Source organism: Solea solea, chromosome 4 (assembly GCF_958295425.1).
Source record: "Solea solea chromosome 4, fSolSol10.1, whole genome shotgun sequence".
Taxonomy (NCBI): Eukaryota; Metazoa; Chordata; class Actinopteri; order Pleuronectiformes; family Soleidae; genus Solea; species Solea solea.
In genome coordinates this window covers 7,554,625-7,573,216 of record NC_081137.1, presented here as the reverse complement: position 1 = coordinate 7,573,216, position 18,592 = coordinate 7,554,625, and the positions used below count along the sequence as shown (strand labels likewise).

General features: G+C 39.6%; 1 protein-coding gene and 1 long non-coding RNA gene across 2 annotated transcripts; one reads left to right on the top strand and one right to left on the bottom strand.

The window, feature by feature from the left end:
• Positions 1 to 2,285: 2,285 nt before the first annotated feature.
• Positions 2,286 to 9,389, bottom strand: LOC131458950 (7SK snRNA methylphosphate capping enzyme-like). Its single transcript, XM_058628332.1, has 4 exons — positions 7,602 to 9,389; positions 6,041 to 6,259; positions 5,819 to 5,942; positions 2,286 to 5,736 (listed from the first exon to the last, which is right to left on the bottom strand). The coding sequence occupies exons 1-4, from the start codon at positions 9,387 to 9,389 to the stop codon at positions 5,702 to 5,704; spliced, it is 2,166 nt and encodes a 721-aa protein (XP_058484315.1). The 3' UTR covers positions 2,286 to 5,701.
• On the top strand, positions 6,196 to 18,469 carry LOC131458952 (uncharacterized). The gene is made up of 5 exons (XR_009240172.1): positions 6,196 to 6,316; positions 7,529 to 10,669; positions 12,042 to 12,167; positions 12,598 to 14,981; positions 16,992 to 18,469. It is a non-coding gene; the product is annotated as an uncharacterized LOC131458952 (long non-coding RNA).
• Positions 18,470 to 18,592: the final 123 nt, after the last annotated feature.

Here is an 18,592-nt window from a genome sequence, read left to right as displayed (position 1 = left end):
CCGCACACTTTATTGATCTAACGCTGCAGACAGCGCTTTCCTCTTGCCAAGTTCACCTGAATTGGATTCTCGCCCTTCCTTGAGTCGAATCCCGTCTTTCTTGTTTGGTTTTTGCTCTTACACGAATCCCGTCATCATCTCGTCATGAACACGTCAATGAAATGAGTGTTTGTATATACAGAGGCTCAGTCCACAAGCATGCAATTAAAATGTCCACAACAGCACAATAAAAAACCTTGCGATAAGACACTATCACAGAGGATATTGTTATATTTGCTAGAATTTTATGTGCCTTTCCAACCAAACTTTGACCTGTCGGTCTTTATCTTTGATAATTTGATAATTGTGTAGCCTTTTTATAGGGAAACATAAATAGCAGGGAATTACAGGCGGAACAGATAGGAGGTCACAGGGCTATTCTGGATAAAGTCATTATATACAGGACGATGCTAATCTACTTCCAGATGATTTGATGGTCATCAATTCAAGTTTAGTTTCCCACACTCCTGATCCCAGATCCATATCACCACCAAGATCTAACCATTTCTTTTTTGGACCATAACAATCTTCCACAGAGAATTTCATCCAAAGCGATCATTAACTTTTTCACTCACAAACACAAGCAGCCAAAAACATAACCTTGGCAGAAGTAACCATGTGTCTACCCAGGGGCTGCCACACGAAAAAAAGAGAGAAAAAACAGTTTATGTTGCCGGTCTAAGTCTTAATAATATTGTCCAATCAGCAGCCTGAATATCGCTGTGACGTTCAGCATCCTGAGTTTTTTTTCTAATTTTGGACCCTACAATTCATTTCAATGGGCTCCGGGAGGGCTCGCCCCAACGTGATTTCGTCATACGCACTGATGCATCACTGAGCGGCCGAGCGGACATGGCCTAATGCCGGCGGAAACGGAAATGCCTCCGTTCGCTTCTCTGTAAGTTGTGCTAACTTTACCAGCGCTTAATTGCCGATTTCATCATGGAAAAAAAGTACAAACAACTTTCTCTCACTGCAAAAAAAAAGCCGTTTCATAGAAGAAAAGCTTCAGCTTATATAACTCGGACCTGACCAGCCGAACGTCGCCATAAAACAGCAAACGAAAGACAGGAGCTGGTATGAGAAGGACTGGCTAACTGGTTGCACTCAGACCAGTGGCATGTTTTGTTTTCCCTGCCTCCTCTTTCAGATGCTGGACACTGAACAAGCCTGGATTCACACAGGTAATACAGACTTAAAACATTTCTCTGAATAATAATAATAATAATAATAATAATAAACACAAACAGACAAGGATACATATGGAAAATGCTATGCTAACAAAGGAGTGATAGAGAAGGCAAAATTCAAATGCCTGAAAATACAGACAAAAACGTTTTGTTGTGTATTTTTAGTTTCATTTAAGTGAATCTTTTAAAATTACGGTATCAGGCATGAGAATGGTGCTTTGGTGTGTTTTGGTGGTGATATGCGCTAACTGCCACTGTTTCTACCACACCACCTGAAAATAAATAACCATAAATTCAGGTGTGACAATGAAAATTTCCCTGACAGAACTGGTTCTTCATTCCTGCCATGTTTCTTTCGTTTTTTAACTGATTCGAGGAAATGTACAACTTGAGCCACAAAAGGTTTGCTTAACTTGTTTAATTCCCTCCAGTCACATCAGTGCAAATTCAACATGAAGAGGTGCATTTTAGTGCCATTGAAAACCCTGCACCCCTTGAATTTTTGCATTTGTTGTCCTGCATATTATCCCATTTGACCCGATTATGAACCCTTGGAAAAATTGTCGATAAATACTTAATTAAGATTTATTTGTGAAGGCTGATGAAATCTTATAATCAGGTTGTAGCTTCTAAGGAAATACATATGATTTTAGTATATAGGAGTTAGAATTTAGAAAATTGAAGCAGCTGCAGGATGTGACTTTTACTTTCTTTGGCATAACTCAGCATTATATAGAATCCAGAGCAGCTTTTTAAAAAATCAATTAAATGCCAGATAATATAATAATGCATTTAATTATTATTTTTTAAAATGGGTCCCCATCTTCAAATTGAAAATATTATATACACACACATAATAAAAAAATACAATAGACTGTGCTTTCATTGTAATTTATCTAATCAAATTGAGTCTTTAATTACAGTAAACTATAACCTGAATAAGAAATCTGACCGTCACTGAACATGAAATAGAAACTGTGCCATTTCTCACTGGCATTAAATCCTGTTGATACAAGGGGAGTTTAATTTTTTTCTGTAATAAGCACAACTTTGTGCAAGACTTCAAGGGAAGTACAAAATGTTTATACAGCACACGATACACAACATGTAATTTCACACCTCCAAAAGACATGCTTTAGCTTTAATGCCTGGACTCACAAGTCAGGCTCACATGGTTCTGAGTAGGCTGCTGAGACAGTAAGGTGCAATCTTTAACATTAGTGGCAAAAACACAAATGAGCTTTTAACCAATTCAAACAAAAATGCTTATTGTTTAACCTACAAAAAAGGAAAAAATTGTTAATGCAAAAAAGGAAAATGCCCTTAAAATAACAGCAGTGGGCTGATCGAAGCCTAAGAATCAGATTGTCGTAGCTTAGGAGAAAGGTGTGATTAGGGGCTGTGTCTGTTGGGACAACGGAGGCTGCGGCTAATTCACTTTCAATTCAAAGCGTAACCTGAGACTTCATTTTCATAGGTTAATCAGTGTCCCACAATTTGTAATAAAAAGTCAGACAGAAAAACATATGCAAATCTGAATCTTTAAGAATGTTTTTTTAAAAAGTCGCACATGTCAAACAAGGTGAAATGAAAGTGCATCGACACAAACAGTCTTTTCAAATAAAAACAAAAAAGCTAATTTAACAATGCATGTGCCTGCCAGGACAGAAAAAAGCAAACACATCAGAACTCTGCGATGCACATACTTTGCACATGTGTTGTTCCAGAACTGAATTACTGATCTGTTTCAGCAGACAAAAACTCTGACCTGTGACTTACTCGCAGATTGGCAACAAACGTTTGAAAACATAACAAAAACAAATCCACTGGAAAAAGAAATGACAAAAGCAGTCTTGAACTAAATATTAACAACAGTAAAACAAAAATCTTTAAACTCCTTTACATTGATCTCATACTAAAATAGAAACATACATCACCATCCTCTCATGACCTTGTGTGCCAAATGTCATCAGTCACAAAAAAAAGAAAGATTTTCAGTCCTCGCCAAGTCAAATAAAAGCATTGTAGGTGAGTGGAGCTCAGTGCACACCAATTAAGATACAATCGCAAACAACGATGCCCTGCAACTCGTACATATCCTCATTAGACTGATGAAATATTGTCCAATTCAAGAGCAAAAGACCCATACATTATTCTGGCAGCACTTTAATCCAAACAGCATACTAATATTCAAATTTGGTAAAAAAAAAAGAAAAAAAGAAGTCATTATGATAGATTCCAGTCATTGAACTGTCATCTTTGTTTAATCTCACAGACGTTAAAAAACACAACATGGTAATAATTGATTCTCATGCTGTTTGAATTAATGTGTGTCCAGCAGTGATGAACAGACTCCACATTTAAACAGCACTGAAGACACCGTAGCAGCTCTCTGTTCATAGTCGTTGACCTTGAATTTTACTCTCAATTATATTCTCAGTCAGAACCTGGTGGAGGGTATTGTAAACAACACGCGAGTAGGAGTATGGCTTAACTGTCAGTTAAAAAAAGGAAACAGACAACTGCATGCCACAGGTCTACTTTGCAAAATAGTCCTCGCCATCTCTGCGTTGAATCATCTTGGACTGAGTTCACCTCAAATGAAGAACCCATGAAATGCCCTTTTGCTTACAGAGTTACACCCAAAACAGCCAAAAGATTTTATTTTATTTATTTTATTAAACATGAATTAAAAAAAAAATTGTAGCTGTCAATTTTGAGACGATTCACAAAGTTTTCTTTTCCAAATCTTACTATACTTGTAGAACGTCTTAAAGAGGAACTCAAGAAGTCTTTCTATGATGTTGCCATTTTAATTGTTACCGTCATGTGCACTTCTGTAATAAATGTGATTACAGAATATGCTACCCTCACGTCTGTTTGTCTATGGCGTGTTATCACTTTCACTATAAAAGAGAAAATGTTTGTCTTTTGTAGTCTTAGGATAAGCCTTTAATATGTACTCAAGGTCAAACTTTATGGAAGCACCATCTTGTGCCACTGTGTCTCTACAGTTGCCCAAATGGACGTGCATTTTGAATTGTGAAGAGGAAGCTTCATACAATGAAGAAAGGAAGAATGTCTCCGCCCACATAAATCTGAAGCATAAATCAATAACCAAGAAGGAGGAAACCGAAACATCCCTTTGTTGCACTCTCACCATTAGATGTCACTAATTCCCACTAATTATTCCACACTGAATCTCAAAGTGACAGAATCTAAAGCCCCTTTTCCACCTGTGGTCCCAGCTCACCTCGCCACAGCACAGTGTGGATAAGGTTGGTTTTCCACTACAAAATAGTACCTACTCAGTCGGACACGACCATAGGATCGCTTCAGCTCACTTGGAACCTCGCCAGAGCAGGTGCTATCGCTAGTGGAAACGCAAAATAACCGTGCCGTGCTGAGGCTAGTCGAGTTGAGCCGGTGGATATGTGCCATAATATGGTCCATAATAAGAGTGGTTCTAACTATGGTGACAGGTTTACCAATTTGCCCATCATTACCTTTACAAATTCACAAAAACACTGAAACAACATACAGTAAAATTGCAGCATTTTCGCAGGATATTTTTTCATTTTGGTTGTTTTGGGTGCACATTTCTAATTGGTCATGAATATATTCTTCTCTTAATCCAACCATTTTCCACAGGTCATCGATAACACAATATGGAGTTTTAACAGTTTTGCAACTCTTGGGCCTATTTTGCAAAGTAATGACAAAGTACACTGCATATTTGGGTTGGGAGATAGGACAAAAACTGCACATCAGCTATTTGTGATATGACGACTCTATGGTGGATTGACTCTCTATTTGGCTGCTTTAAAATCAGCAAAATTGTGTGCATTCCTATTTAAATCATAATTTGATATGAAGCCCTGAGAATATGGGACTTCATTTACCCACAGACTGCAGTGTCCTTTCGCTGCACTCAAGTGTTGCAGTGAGCGGAGACCATGACTGTGAGACAATTTCCAAGGTAAAGTGGCAATGGTGGCACACTGGAACATTACTCCTGATCTCACAACCCTAATATGTATATAATGTATGGTAACGTGGAATCACAGAATAAAGTCATATAAGTAGAGATGAATGGCAGCAGGTATTCAAACACGTTATGGCTATCCATCAAACTGGGTCATCATTAGCACTAAGATAGTCCAAGAAACTGTTCAGATGAGCATATCCTCCATCGTTGGCTAGGGTTATACATTACCGACTCCTCTTAGAGTTCCATGTCAATGAAAAATGAATTGTCCAAGAAAATTCTGATACGTGCCGCTTGTCATCAGATCTCATCTTTATGAAATTAATTAAACTTCTGGTCCCATTTCTCCATTGTGAATTTGATCTTCAGCATGTGAAACGCTGGCGTAACTGTTAAGGATTCCCGATAGTTCCTTGCAGTCCAGGGCAGCTGGGTGGCTTGTATTTAGGATACTCACATTCAACGATCATGAAGGCAGGAGCGGTCATTTTTGAAACAAGTAGATTGGCCTCTGAAAACCTGTCATGATGAAAATAAATCATTTTAAACAAGGTATTCAATCAACAAGTCATAATTTAGTACTGACAAACTGCTGAGTTACCTCTTATTGAACATTTGGGGGCCCCAAGGAACTCAAAACTGGTGAAGCCCACCTCAGTTGTGAGGTATGATGAGAACTCGTCAGGTTTGAGGCGGATGCTGTGGTAATTCCTGCAGATATTATCCTGTTGTGCAAGACAAAAAATATATATAATTCAGTCAAATCAACCAAAGTTTAAAATCTCTGATGCTTTGTTATTGACATTAGGAGTTGTTTCTTTACAGTCAGCTTCTTCCTCCTCACGTAGGACTTCCACGGCTGTGGCTCTAGGATGAACATTCCTCCAGGACGGAGGTGTCTGTAGACTCTCTTGAAGAGCCGCTTGAGGCCACTGTCTCCCCAGTTCAGATGAACCCATTTGGTAACACTCAGGCAAAGGATCACGTCATACTCTGGCCGCTGAGTCATAAGCAGGGTATCGTTCTCCAGTACATAGTTGGCCTTCAGGAGAGGAAAGATGGGATGAGAAAAACAGGACCTTCACAGGACATCCATAAAGTTAAGGCTATTTGTGAAACATAAATAACACTAATAAAAATAACAATGACGAGGCCAATGGGTAAAGGTGACAATCTGGAACACAAGTTTCAGGACCATTCAGGATGAGAAAAATCAGTAAATGCTAATTTACAAGCCCTGCAGATATATACATTATTGATGAGTAGAAACAGAAGGAGAATGTTTTCATCTTAATAACGTTTATTTAAAATAAAAACAAAGACTCAGGTGTCATATCAGGAAAAGACACATTCTTAATTCACTAGTTTGATATATCACACATCAAAGAAGCAATTTTTTCCTCTTAATCACCAAATCATAATTAATTGCAAATATACTTCCCTGTCAGCTTTTTACACTTTACTTGCCATAAGAGGTTTTGTCAAAGAAAATGCAACACAGCCTGACATTTTTCTTTTAAACCATTCGGGTCTTATCTTTGGGTCTTTCACTGCTGAGAGAATACACACTGCTTTAATTAAATCCTCTAATTTATTCAGATACACTACAGTTTCTGCACCCAACTTATACACATTTCTGCCCAGTGCCGCACACAGACCCTGTGGACTCAAGACTAGTGGAGAAAAGAAACTTCCTTAGAAACAAGAACAATAATTAAAACCCATAATGAGACGCTGCTGGAAATGTTAATGTCATTACTAGTCCACAGTGGAAACAAAGTCTGATGCCATTAGTATCACCATCAATCTGGTGACAAGGACTAAATGCATCCTGTTTGCTGCATCCTTCCTTCAGTTCACAGCATCAGCAGTAGGTTTATAGAGTATGTAACTTCAGATCGATGTTATTTAAAATGTTGGAGATTCGTTTTTAAAGAGATGCTGAACATCATGTTAGATGTATATAGTGTATATTATTTAATTTCTGACTCCTACATGGCTAATACATCCACTAAACTATAACCGTTCAAATATGAAACCTTGGACACTGTGATCAGAGTAACCATTGCATTTTGCATTCAAGGCTGCTTTTGTTTTAATTTATTTTATTTTATATGAAGTTAATGCCCTTCAAGTATTGTAACACAGGCTGGACATTATAATGGAACTAACGATGCTGTGATAGTTATATCCACTACTTAGGTTTCTTTACATCATGATGACGCTTTTTTTTTTATATGTGATGGAGTTTAGATTTAGTGCAGGTTGTGTCTCGCTGTGAAGTACTAAATTTCACTTTACTTTCATCTAGGCTCATGGGCTACGGTAACATAGCAACCCCATGTACACTGCACCAGATGTCTATACAGAGAATGCAGTCTTACCTTGACGAAGGACACATTTGAGGGGAACTCTCCGGGCCGTGGGCTGGATGATTCTGTTAGTGGAGGTGCAGCGATGGGTCCTCTGGCGATGCGCAGGGACATGGGAAAAGAGCAGCTCACAGAGTGATCAGCGGTGGCTGAATCACAATCTTCCTGCTCCATTTCCTCTGTTTTGCAGCTTTGCCTCTGGGTCCCTGCCTCATCTGTGTGACAGGAGTCATTGTCATTTACAGCTGCTGCAAGGACACTTTCTTTCTTCTCTGGTTTCCCATTTTCATTCCTGTTCTCTGCTTCATTGTGCTTCTTTTCAGTGCCAGTGTGACTATCATTTCCATTCCTCTCCTCCTGTTCAGTGCATGTTTTCTCCTGCATAGCACGTCTGGCCTCTTGGGTCTGCAGCTCAGAAAGATAATGTCTGATGTTCTTTCGGGCTGCATGTACGAGACCGCCGTCAATATCCAGGCCTAATATGCGGGCAGGTTTTAGCACTTTGGCAATATAAAGTGTTAGATGGCCTGAGTTGCATCCCAGATCCAGTACCTCTTTACCTTCAAACCATTCTGGACGAAGCAAACGCACCCTTGAATCTTCACTAGCACCTGGGTTGCGGTAGCCGTAGTACTTGTTGTAGTTCCCGTATTGGAACTTCCTCTGGTTCTCCTTCACCTGGTTGTGGTGCTGCTGGTGCTTAGAACCACTCCTTGGGGTGTGGAACGACTGGGAATTTCTCTGTCCCCCTGTACCACAACACTTATCAGCAGAGCCTGACTTTCCAATGGGGGTAGAATGGGTTACAGGAGGCTCCATTTTGCCAGAGTTGCGCCTGCGCTTGCGTCTGCTTGTATGATGGTTTGGTCCTCCCAATATGGAGGAAGTGGAATCCTCAATAGATGCAGATGTCATTTCTTCCTTAGAGTTGGCAGAATTGTTAGTTGAATGCTCATGGGATTCCTTTGTGGTACTGGAGAAACTGTCTGAGTCTTTGGAGAGATCTAGTGCAGAACATGAGGCCAATGTACCTGGAAGCAGTATGGAGCTGCCAGATGTAACCTCACCTTTTCCTGATTCTGAGAGATTGATCTGTGTGGAGGAAATACCACCTCCACTTCCCCCTCCCCCATGGTGTCTGTTGCGGTGTCTCTTCCTGCCACTGCTCCTATAGGAGGACACTAAAAAGCTGCTGTCTGCTATACCACTGTTAAGGTTCAGTGGATCCGTGATGTCCCTGGGTATAAGGATCTCCACTGGGTCTCGACTCTTTGCTGGAAGAGGGGAGGATTTGGGTGTCTCTGCATTCAGTGCCCTATTGACATCCTCATCCAGCAGGCTGTTGAGATTCAGGGGGTCAAAAATGTTCCCACCTAAAAGGAAGTTGGTTGGCAGGACGGAGTCACTCTCAGAGTTCGCCCTTCGTCTCCTCTTACCAGATGATGGATGCTTGAAACTAGAGCTTGCTGTGTTGCGCCGTTTTGCTAGCTTTGTTTGTTGCTGTTGTTTGGAATGATGAAAGCTGTTCCTGCGATTGATGTTATTCTCGTTCCCTCTGGCTCTTTCTCCAGCATTATCTGAGTGAGAAAACGCGTCAGTCGTGCTGGTGTGTTTAGGTGAGGCTGCAGTGCCTGGGACAGGACATGCAGCAGCACAGTCAGGTGGGTCAGGTGGGTCTCTGGTACCCTCCACCATTACAGATATATTACTGTAACCTCCAGTACAATCTGGGAGCTGCAGGAATGAAGCAGAGCTGGCCTGGGGACTGCCAGTTTTTACTTTATCTTCATGAGCAGACATCTCTTATGGTTTCCAAGTGATACGGATTTGGAAGTATTCTGGATCTGAAAGTCACAGAACAGAGTGATGTTTGTTCAGGTAGTAATTAACGTATTTCAAATGCAATTAACATATTTCAAATGCAATCTACTGAATACAATAAATATACATGTGAATGGTGATTGTTGTTGATTGTTGACATGATGATCATGTAATTTAATGTCAAAATAATGTAACATTACAAATAAGTTAACACGCTATCATTCTTACACATTGGAGCTTTAACGACAATGATAGAAGTGCATGTATATTCATCTTCTTTGAGGCGACAGTTAAATTTGCAAAACTTTACCTGGAAACCCGAATGTTGTAAATAAATTTCCTTGTGATGCCTGATAAAAATCATACAATAATACCATCCTTACTTTAAAATGCAACAACACTAACACTACTTTATCACACATCTGGGATCCTGGAACCTTAGCCCAGGGACTTGTTTCCTCTAGAGAGCAACTCAAACACGGGGTCAGGTCAGCTGAGGTTCCTTCACTTTCCACTGTCATTTACAAACACCGTGTTACAGAAACAAGTGTCACTTTAAATTAAGACTCTCGAGAACTGCGCTATTGTTAGAAAGGGGACCTGTTATAAACAATGTCTATCCTGACGGGGTTACTGACCTCAAAAGTTTTGGTGGACAGTTGTGGTGGACAGTTAGCACGCTAGCTCCTAGCTTCGCTGTCGCGGGCCAGAACGTTGAGTAAACGTTGGGCTCCAATCTAGATGCTAAAACGCGTTGTTTGTCAGAAACAGTTAACTCGGACACGCGGCTGCCTAAAACCACTTCAGTTTGAGTCACGGACGCTTATGAGGGAGATATTACCTTTCAAATGGCCACCATACGCATACAGTCAACAGTGTAGTCACCATCAAAATAACAGTCAGTCTCACCTCTCAGTTTGTTTCTACTCCCCGCCTCCGGCCGGACTGTCACTACCCCACGACTCGACTCAAGCTAACGTTAGCGTAGCTAGCAACACAAGTGTCCCTGCAACGGCAATACAAAACCCAAACACGCAGGTAAACATAGCGCGGCTGTTCGCGCCGCTGTGTCCGCAGCAACGGCGTCTCCGACCCTCACAGTGCCCCGTCGTCCACTTCTCCAGTCAACTCCAGTGTCAGGCAGATTGGTGTATAAATGATTCCACTCGCTGATAGGGTCGGCATGGCGGCGCATCCGGGCTCCGAGCTAAAGCCGAAGATGACTGGGGCGGAGATCTGTGAGTGGTGGCCGCAAGATGGTGAGGAGAGGACGCCGTTTCTCTGAGTAATAACCAGCCTCACTGATTATCACATTGGTTATAACAAGAGGGCTGCTACCATGCATCCATTTGCTTCATCGATTAACGCTTCAAGTATTGCCACATTTATCGATTAAGCTTCACTGTTGTGCAGCACATTTGTTAACAACAGGCCACAACTGAGGCCTTAATGATATAAAACTTAACATTTTGAGACATATGGAGACTTAAAATGTCAGTATTAAAACTTGTATTGGCAAAAATGTAATATACAACATTAGTTTAGAGAAAATTCACTTCAAATGACAAGTACAATCAGAATGAGCAATACAAATAAAGAACATAAAATTCATCCATCAATTATCTACCGCTCTATCAGCCTCCACCGGAGGGTCACAGGGGTATAAAAGAGAATAACAAAACATGTTATCAAGATATTTTAAGATACCTTCTTGAGTCACAAGCCAGGGTTTTGACTGGTGGCCAGATTAGGTCATGTAAAAATATATGGGATCAAGGTAGAAAAATGACAAATAAAACAAATCACAATGACCTACAGTAGAGTTATAATTTTATTTTGAGTGACATGTTATATAGACAAGTAGACAGTTCAATGGGATATCAACAATCAATAACATACCAAGGTTTGCTTGCATATCTTCAAAAACACAGCTCTTTAAAAGGTGACAAACATTGCTACAAAACACCACTTGAACTAGCTTAATTAAACAATAATGTGGAGGTCTGATCTGCCTTTGGCCCAAGTAATTTTTTATTTGCAGTAGGTGCCCTTTTTGTCAATGCAAGCCACTGTTTATTTCACAGTTTTGCACTGGTAGTGATGAAAAATATGCCAATGTATAATAATCAGGATGTGCCGAATAGTGGAATTGGTTGTTTTGAATAGTGTTTAAGAATACTGCCCACAAGTATGGTTGTGTAAGAGTATATTTCTTTCAACTTCTCCCTCTCTAGGGTTCCCCACAGTGCTGATGTATATAATCACTTTAAAATAAAAGTCAACAAAATAAACATGTGGGTTTTGCAGCCTTAGAATAAGACCTTTATTAACAAGGGTCCAGCTATAAAGAGAGTGATGCAAAAAGAAAATGCACATAAAAACAGGCTGATGAAAAACCAACTATCGAGGTAAACAAATAACAATGACATTTTGGGAAATATTCTGTCCATATTACCAATGAATCACAAAGCTTGATCCCTACATTGATCAAAGAGTCACCATGTTATGTATACAAATAAGCATAACATATAATATTATGTCTCATAACAAAATGAGACAATATCATTTGTAAAATATTTAAAAAAAAATAATTTTTTAAATTTCTTCCCAGAACGAAGTTGTGTAGCCCAGTTTGAGGCCCACCTGCAATACCACCAGTGCACACCAGTGGGCCTCAGTTCACACTTTGGGAAGCAATGGCATAAACGAGAAATCCATGAATCAACAACTTCCAATGCTGACCCTATGTAGCCAAAGGTATAACATTTTTTAATATATATATATATTCCATATATCCATCATTTGAATTATGTAGTGTTTTTTCTTCTTCTTTTGGGAGCACAAAAAGCAAGGTAGAGATCAGTGAACATCTAATTTCTAACATAACATGTTTAATTCCCTAAACTTTTCATTTTGATGAAAAAGTTTTATGCTATAGGAGTTACACTCTCATCATTCCTCCTTCAGTAGATCCAACTAAAGCTGATTAATGGTAATAAAGAACTGTGAGTTTTTGAATGAGAAAGGTTTCTGTGAATCCTTTCTCACTGTAAAATGCTTCTTATCCTCAGTTATACATACATTTCCTGTACTTGAGTTTTCACTCACTCAGTCTGTAGTTTTCTAGTTGTTTTGTGTTAATGGTCCTTTGTCATGTAAAGATACTCTATGTTGTGCAAAAATGTAGGTCACCGGTTTGGATCCCTGTTTGACCGAGGGCCTTTCTGGAGTTTGCATGTTCTTCATGGATTCTTTCTGCATTCTCCGGTTTCTTCCCACAGTCCAAAAACATGCACAATCCTCATGTGGAGGATAAAGCAATAGAAAATGGATGGATGTGCTAAATGTGATCAGAAGGTAATTTTAGCAGTACTACAAGTAGCCACTGGGGGGAGACAAAATATGCAGTGTAGCAGACTACATGTACACATAAAATATAGAAATACTCCTCTCTCTTCTTTTTAATCTGTGTTTGATTGAATTAAAACCTAACATGTTGCTGTTAAGCTTTTCAAATATATTTGTTTTTGAATAATATAAATAATAATAATAATAATAAAAAAGAAAATACGGTATTCATTTAAAAAGCAATATTGTTGAGAATTAGTTGAGATTATGAGAAATTCTCACTTAGTGGTTGGCAAGATTAGTAAATCAAAATAACAGAGCTGCCTCGTTCCACCCACAGAGCGGCTTCAGCCCTGAAAAATGTGCAGCTGTGGCAACAAAGATGTTTATGTGTTAAGGGAAAAGATGCCTCCAGTGAAAAGAAAGACAAACACCAGCAATCCTTCAGGAATCTGGAAAGGCTTGCATTTTATTTTTCTTTCTTTTTTTCTTAAATCGGAAAACACATTGACGTCTTAAGCAGTTTATGTATTGACATTGGGCTGGAATTTCATCCGCTTTCAATCAACTTGTATGTCAAGTAAAAACTGAAAAAATAGCTTAAGGGGGCCCATTGGAACAGTTTGCTGCAATATATTCTAACTTTAAAAAACACAAGATATAATCTTCCCAAATAATAATCAACAAGTAAAGCAGGTTTTCTCTTTTACCCATTAATTTGATTTCCCACACTTTACTGTTTACATTTTCAGTATAAATCTGCAGTGTGTGCACATTTAAGATAATTTTTACTGAATTTACCACGTGTAAATTTAAGGCTGCAGCTGAATAAAAAAGGCCTTTATTTAATCAAAATGGACAGTACTCAAAAGTAGCTACATGCACCATAAAAAAAAAAATTTATCATGACATTTAAAAAAAATGTAGTCACCCAAAAGTCAAATTGCAAAATAAGACCTGCATAATAAAAGTGGATGTGGAAATCTTAAATATGGATCAAAAATAGGCATGTGCAGGCTACTGTAGATCAGAAAAACTGGATACTCAAACTTCATATTAATTGCTGTGTTGACAGCAGGCTTCTAATTGGGTCCCAGATCAGGCTCTGTTGGGTAAATGAGTCACTCCTCTCTAATCTCTATAGAAGAGGAAAATAGGAGCGAGGGTACCTGTTCCCCCGCCTCTGTCCACCTCTTTTCTCATGTAAATGGGGGTGCGGTCCTCAATCCCGGAGACCATCTGCCCTTCCTCAGGGTTTGGGCCCCAAGCACTCCAGACGTGTCCTATTGTCTGTGTGTGTCCAGGCAGAAAGTGGTGAGTACACATGGTTCTTGTGGCCCAAAAGGCTCCTCCATCAAGGGTAAAAGCCTGCTGTTCATTAGACCACATGTGACAGAGCTCGCGTGTCCTGTGTACTGAAACTTCAAGGGGATCCACCATTTGTTTTGCTGGGGAGTGCTGTTCGGATTTAATGAGTGATGTCATTGTAAGTAACCGTTGGTTGAGGGATGACCAGACAGGTCGACATGCTGTGCATGCTTCTTTCTGAAGGTGTCATCACCATCACTTTTTTTTTATCACAATTAACTCAAACACAAATAAGTAAAACATAGATTTATAGTGTTATGAGGAAAATGAGCAAGTTTGGTTCACATTAGCATTGTGTGGGACGGAGCAAAATGTCATTTGCAGTCTTTGGAAGACCTTTGACCTTTGATTTATAATGAATTGATTGCAAACCAAATGATTACAATTAGAGTTACTGACTGATCCAAGGAGCACATATTCAGAGTTCATTTATTCTATAGGCCCTATGCAGAACAGGGCATCTTTTTTTTTATTCTCCACTCTGCAACTGAGATGTGTGCATCATCTCTGACCTATATCCACAAAATCCTCATGTGAACTGAAAGGTTAACCCCGACAACGCTCACAAACAGATTATGACTTTCCATTGGGCTTGCCCGGCTCATTTTCAAAGCCGCATGCTGCCGTCTGCATTGAAATTAGTTATTGAACAGTGGAAGCTCAGGGAAACGAGGCCGCGTCAGTGGTGGAGCACACAATAAGCCAGCTGTCAGTGGGAGGGGCTTGTTCAAACCAGTGTTGTCATGGATAGTACTTTTGTGTTGTGTTTCCCTCCGAGAGCTCATAGGTGCTGCTGTGCAAGGCCCGCTATGCCCCTGACTGATATTGACAAGAGGCTTAATTGAAGACAGACAAGTGAGTAGAAGTTCACAGTTCACAGTTCAACACAGAAATGTCAACAAAGTGAAAATGGATACTGAATATCCAGGGGTTATATGTCATAATAAGAAAATAGAGAGTTGTTTGTGACATTTGATAAAAAATATTTTTGGGAGGTTATGCCACTTGCACCAACCTATACTTTTTTTATTAACAATGATAATACATCAATATATGCACACTGACTCCTCCCTCTAATCCCCAGAGGTTTCTCAGTTGCTTCCTCACACCTGTTTTACATTCAGAGGCGTGTCTCTAAGCATCTTTAGCAGCATTATAGCCAACGTCCTTGCCGAGTGTCACGTGTTACTTTAACAATGAAGACTAATATAGCCAGAACCGAGAATATACACAGAAAAATACTGGAAAGGAGCTGTTTGGGGACAAACTAACATTTATGATCTAAAACATTCTGTAGCAGGGGTCAGATAACAGGCAAACAGCCCAATGTGTTACGTGCACAACATTAAACTGCTCTGTAATCTGCATATACTGCACATGGTTGACAGTATGAAAATGGAGAGAAGAGTAATGATCCCTCCTCAGACTCATCAGTACCCAATCAATAGGTTACCCATTATCAGCAGGACAGAGGCCTACTAACCTCTTTTGGGGGTAAGTCACACAAATTCTCACTTTTCATGTGAGCATGTTTTACATGCCAAGTTACCAGCGGAGGGCTGACAGATGTTAATGTGATGTAGCGAATTGAAGAGCATTTAAAACTTAAATTTCGTGAACAAAAAGAAAAGTGAGAAACAAACATTGAACTTTGACTAATTCAATCTGATACAAAAGAGTACTTTTTCATTAGATTGCTTATAGGTTGGGCTGAGAAAAGTATATAAGACACTATACTGTATATTCCTACAGCATCTGTATATACGTTTTAACATGGTAATGGAAAAAGCAGCCTAGATCCTCTGTGTTCTCAGGGTTACAACTGCAGTGTGTGTTGTGTTTGATGCCGTCATTCTGCTTGTGTATGGTCTTTGTAAACACATATAAAGTTAATTGTATGCTGCTACCCTGATAATGGGCTCTGTCAAGCAAAACTATCAGACCAGAACGTGGGTCAGGGTGAAAAATCTTTTGTCCCACCTTATTAAATGTTTCTTTTTTTTAGCAGAAGTGTTCACTTTGGAACTTCTCTGTGTTCAGTCAACCTGTTAGTACACGTGTCACTTTACGAGCCCTATGTTGCAAAATCCCTTCCTGTGTCAATGCTGAAATGTTGTTGGGCAGCATAAGATCTTGAAAAAGAGAACTCTTTTTGTGATTACTTACAGGAGGACAGAAAAAACACAAAACTTGGCAGAGTGCGACTGATATTTGATCTAGTGTTCTTTAAAAAGAAAATAAACCTCTCAAAAACCCTGCTCTATTGATGGAATCGAGGTGAATAAACTCACCCAGGCATGTAAGACTTTTACTGTAACTTCAAATATTTATGATTACAACACATACAACCACACCAAGTACAGAGGCTGAGGGTTTATTTGTATAAATGTACAGTACGTCTGAGTTCGGTCTGTGGTAGAGTCTCCTATCAAATCAAAGTAAATGACTATTCATTCTAGTCCTTGTGTCATTCTTGGATATAGTCAGTATCGCCTTGAGCATCTCACAACTGCCCGATGTCAGCATTAACTTAAAGAAAATATAGAAAATGTGCTGTACGTATATCCAGGCGCAGGGGAGAGGTGAGAGAGTTTTTGATGATAATGGCAGAAATGTGATGTCAAGTTCAGTGGAATTCACCCACACACCTCGCCCCGTCTCATATATCATCATTTCCTGCGAGGCTTGCAAGTCTCTCTGAAGCCTCCACCCACCTCTGCTCCCTCCCAAGGCACGCTGAGCTGTGCCATAATATGATAATCTAAACCATAATTCGATATGGTTTATGCAGTCGTGATTGACCAGTGCTGTGATTATTTGATTCTAGACCAGATTCCTCTCAAATTTCTTGCTTCCATTTTGCAGAAAGACATACATCTTCATGGAGTGATGAAGAGGGAGGCCGAAGAAATACTTCTGCAAATAGTGAGATGTTGAAAATGTACATGAGATGTTGCTGTAAATGATCAAATAGACTGGCCTGGATGGAAAAGATGCATTGCCATAAAATGAGAGGACTTGTTTTGCACATTGGAGCAATGCACAATATACCCCTCTATTCTCGCGAAGGCAAAAACTTTCAAGGAGCCGTAAAAGGTGCACACAAATACAATTAGGAGACTGCAGTTGTGCAGCACAGTGGTGCTAAATGATAACAGCAGAAAACAAGCATGCTCATGCTCCAAGCAAGCAGTCTATCAAATCTTCGTTGAGAAAGCATGGTAAGTAAATTCTGCGAAAGGAAAAGTTGGACAATGAATCTCTAATAAGGTTGTCACTTTATCCAGAAAACAGGTTTATATTGATATTATACATCTTGCTATTTCTTTGTAGACATCTTATACCTGTCCCACACTAGAGGATAATTTGACTCTCTTTTGAACATCTGGCCAAATTATCCTATAGTTTGAGGGGTTAACAGACGCGATCTTTAACGTCATCAGACGCATAATGTACAGCACAAGCACAAAGCTGGTTATTGTTGTCCAGGAATGGAACCCAAACTCTTGAATATCTGTATACAAATGACATGAATTTGTGGTAGCGTGGTGTCTCACTATGAAGTTTGAATTCTGCGAGGATTATGTTGGAATCCAATGGCCTTATAGAGTTGGACCTGTGATGGACAGCTGACTCATCCAGGGACTTTCTTCTCCATGAGCTGACTTCAAGGTTGACCATCCATAATTGCAGTCACATGTGAGGAGTGACAAGCATAGACAATGATTTCAATTGTTGCTGCTGATGTTTTAAAACTTGGATTGACAAAAAAAACGGACACATTTGTCCTGCAGTAGATGTCCAAATGAAATCACATCTGCGAGGCCAGTATTATCCAGATGTTTTCATCAAGTTTCAAATGCTTTATGGACATTTTTCCTGGTCTAACTGTGGCTCGCGGCCTCTGTGTCACTGCACAATGAGCCTTGTTGTCTCTGCTGGAAATGGAAATATTATAGATTTTTATGAAACATTTTTAAATAAAATGTACTGACACAAAGGCCAGCCTCTAATGTAAATAACAGGAGGAACATTGTCTTTCTTTTTTATCATCCGCATACTGTATGAGTGAAGACCGTCACAGAACAGCCATATTTCTCTCCGACAGAGGATCGACATTAGAGGGGTTGTCAGGACAACCAGCCATGATTCACAGAGCCTCAGATCGGCCTCCACCTTAGGCTTGAAGCACTAGCCATGAGACAGAGCAGATGCTGTGACAGTTGGCCAATCACAGGTAAGATAGAGAAAAAAGATGACATCATAGGCAAATTAGGGCAAACGCATGGAGTATTTTGGTTGTCGTCCCTGCCGCTGCTTTTTTTATTCACTTTTTATACTCTTAAAAAACGACACCCGTTAGAGAATAATGTAATAAATGTATGGTTTTTTTTCTTTAAATATTGTGTCATATCCCACTGTTAAATCATAAATATGAAGTATTTTTGCTATATTCCTCCTTACAT

Excerpts from the sequence above, each read along its gene's own strand:
- LOC131458950 (XM_058628332.1), bottom strand. The coding sequence starts at position 9,389 with ATGTCTGCTCATGAAGATAAAGTAAAAACTGGCAGTCCCCAGGCCAGC. Across the intron at positions 6,260-7,601 it reads CAAATGTGTCCTTCGTCAAG|GCCAACTATGTACTGGAGAA; the intron begins GTAAGACTGCAT and ends CCTCTCCTGAAG. Across the intron at positions 5,737-5,818 it reads CCCCAAATGTTCAATAAGAG|GTTTTCAGAGGCCAATCTAC; the intron begins GTAACTCAGCAG and ends TCATCATGACAG.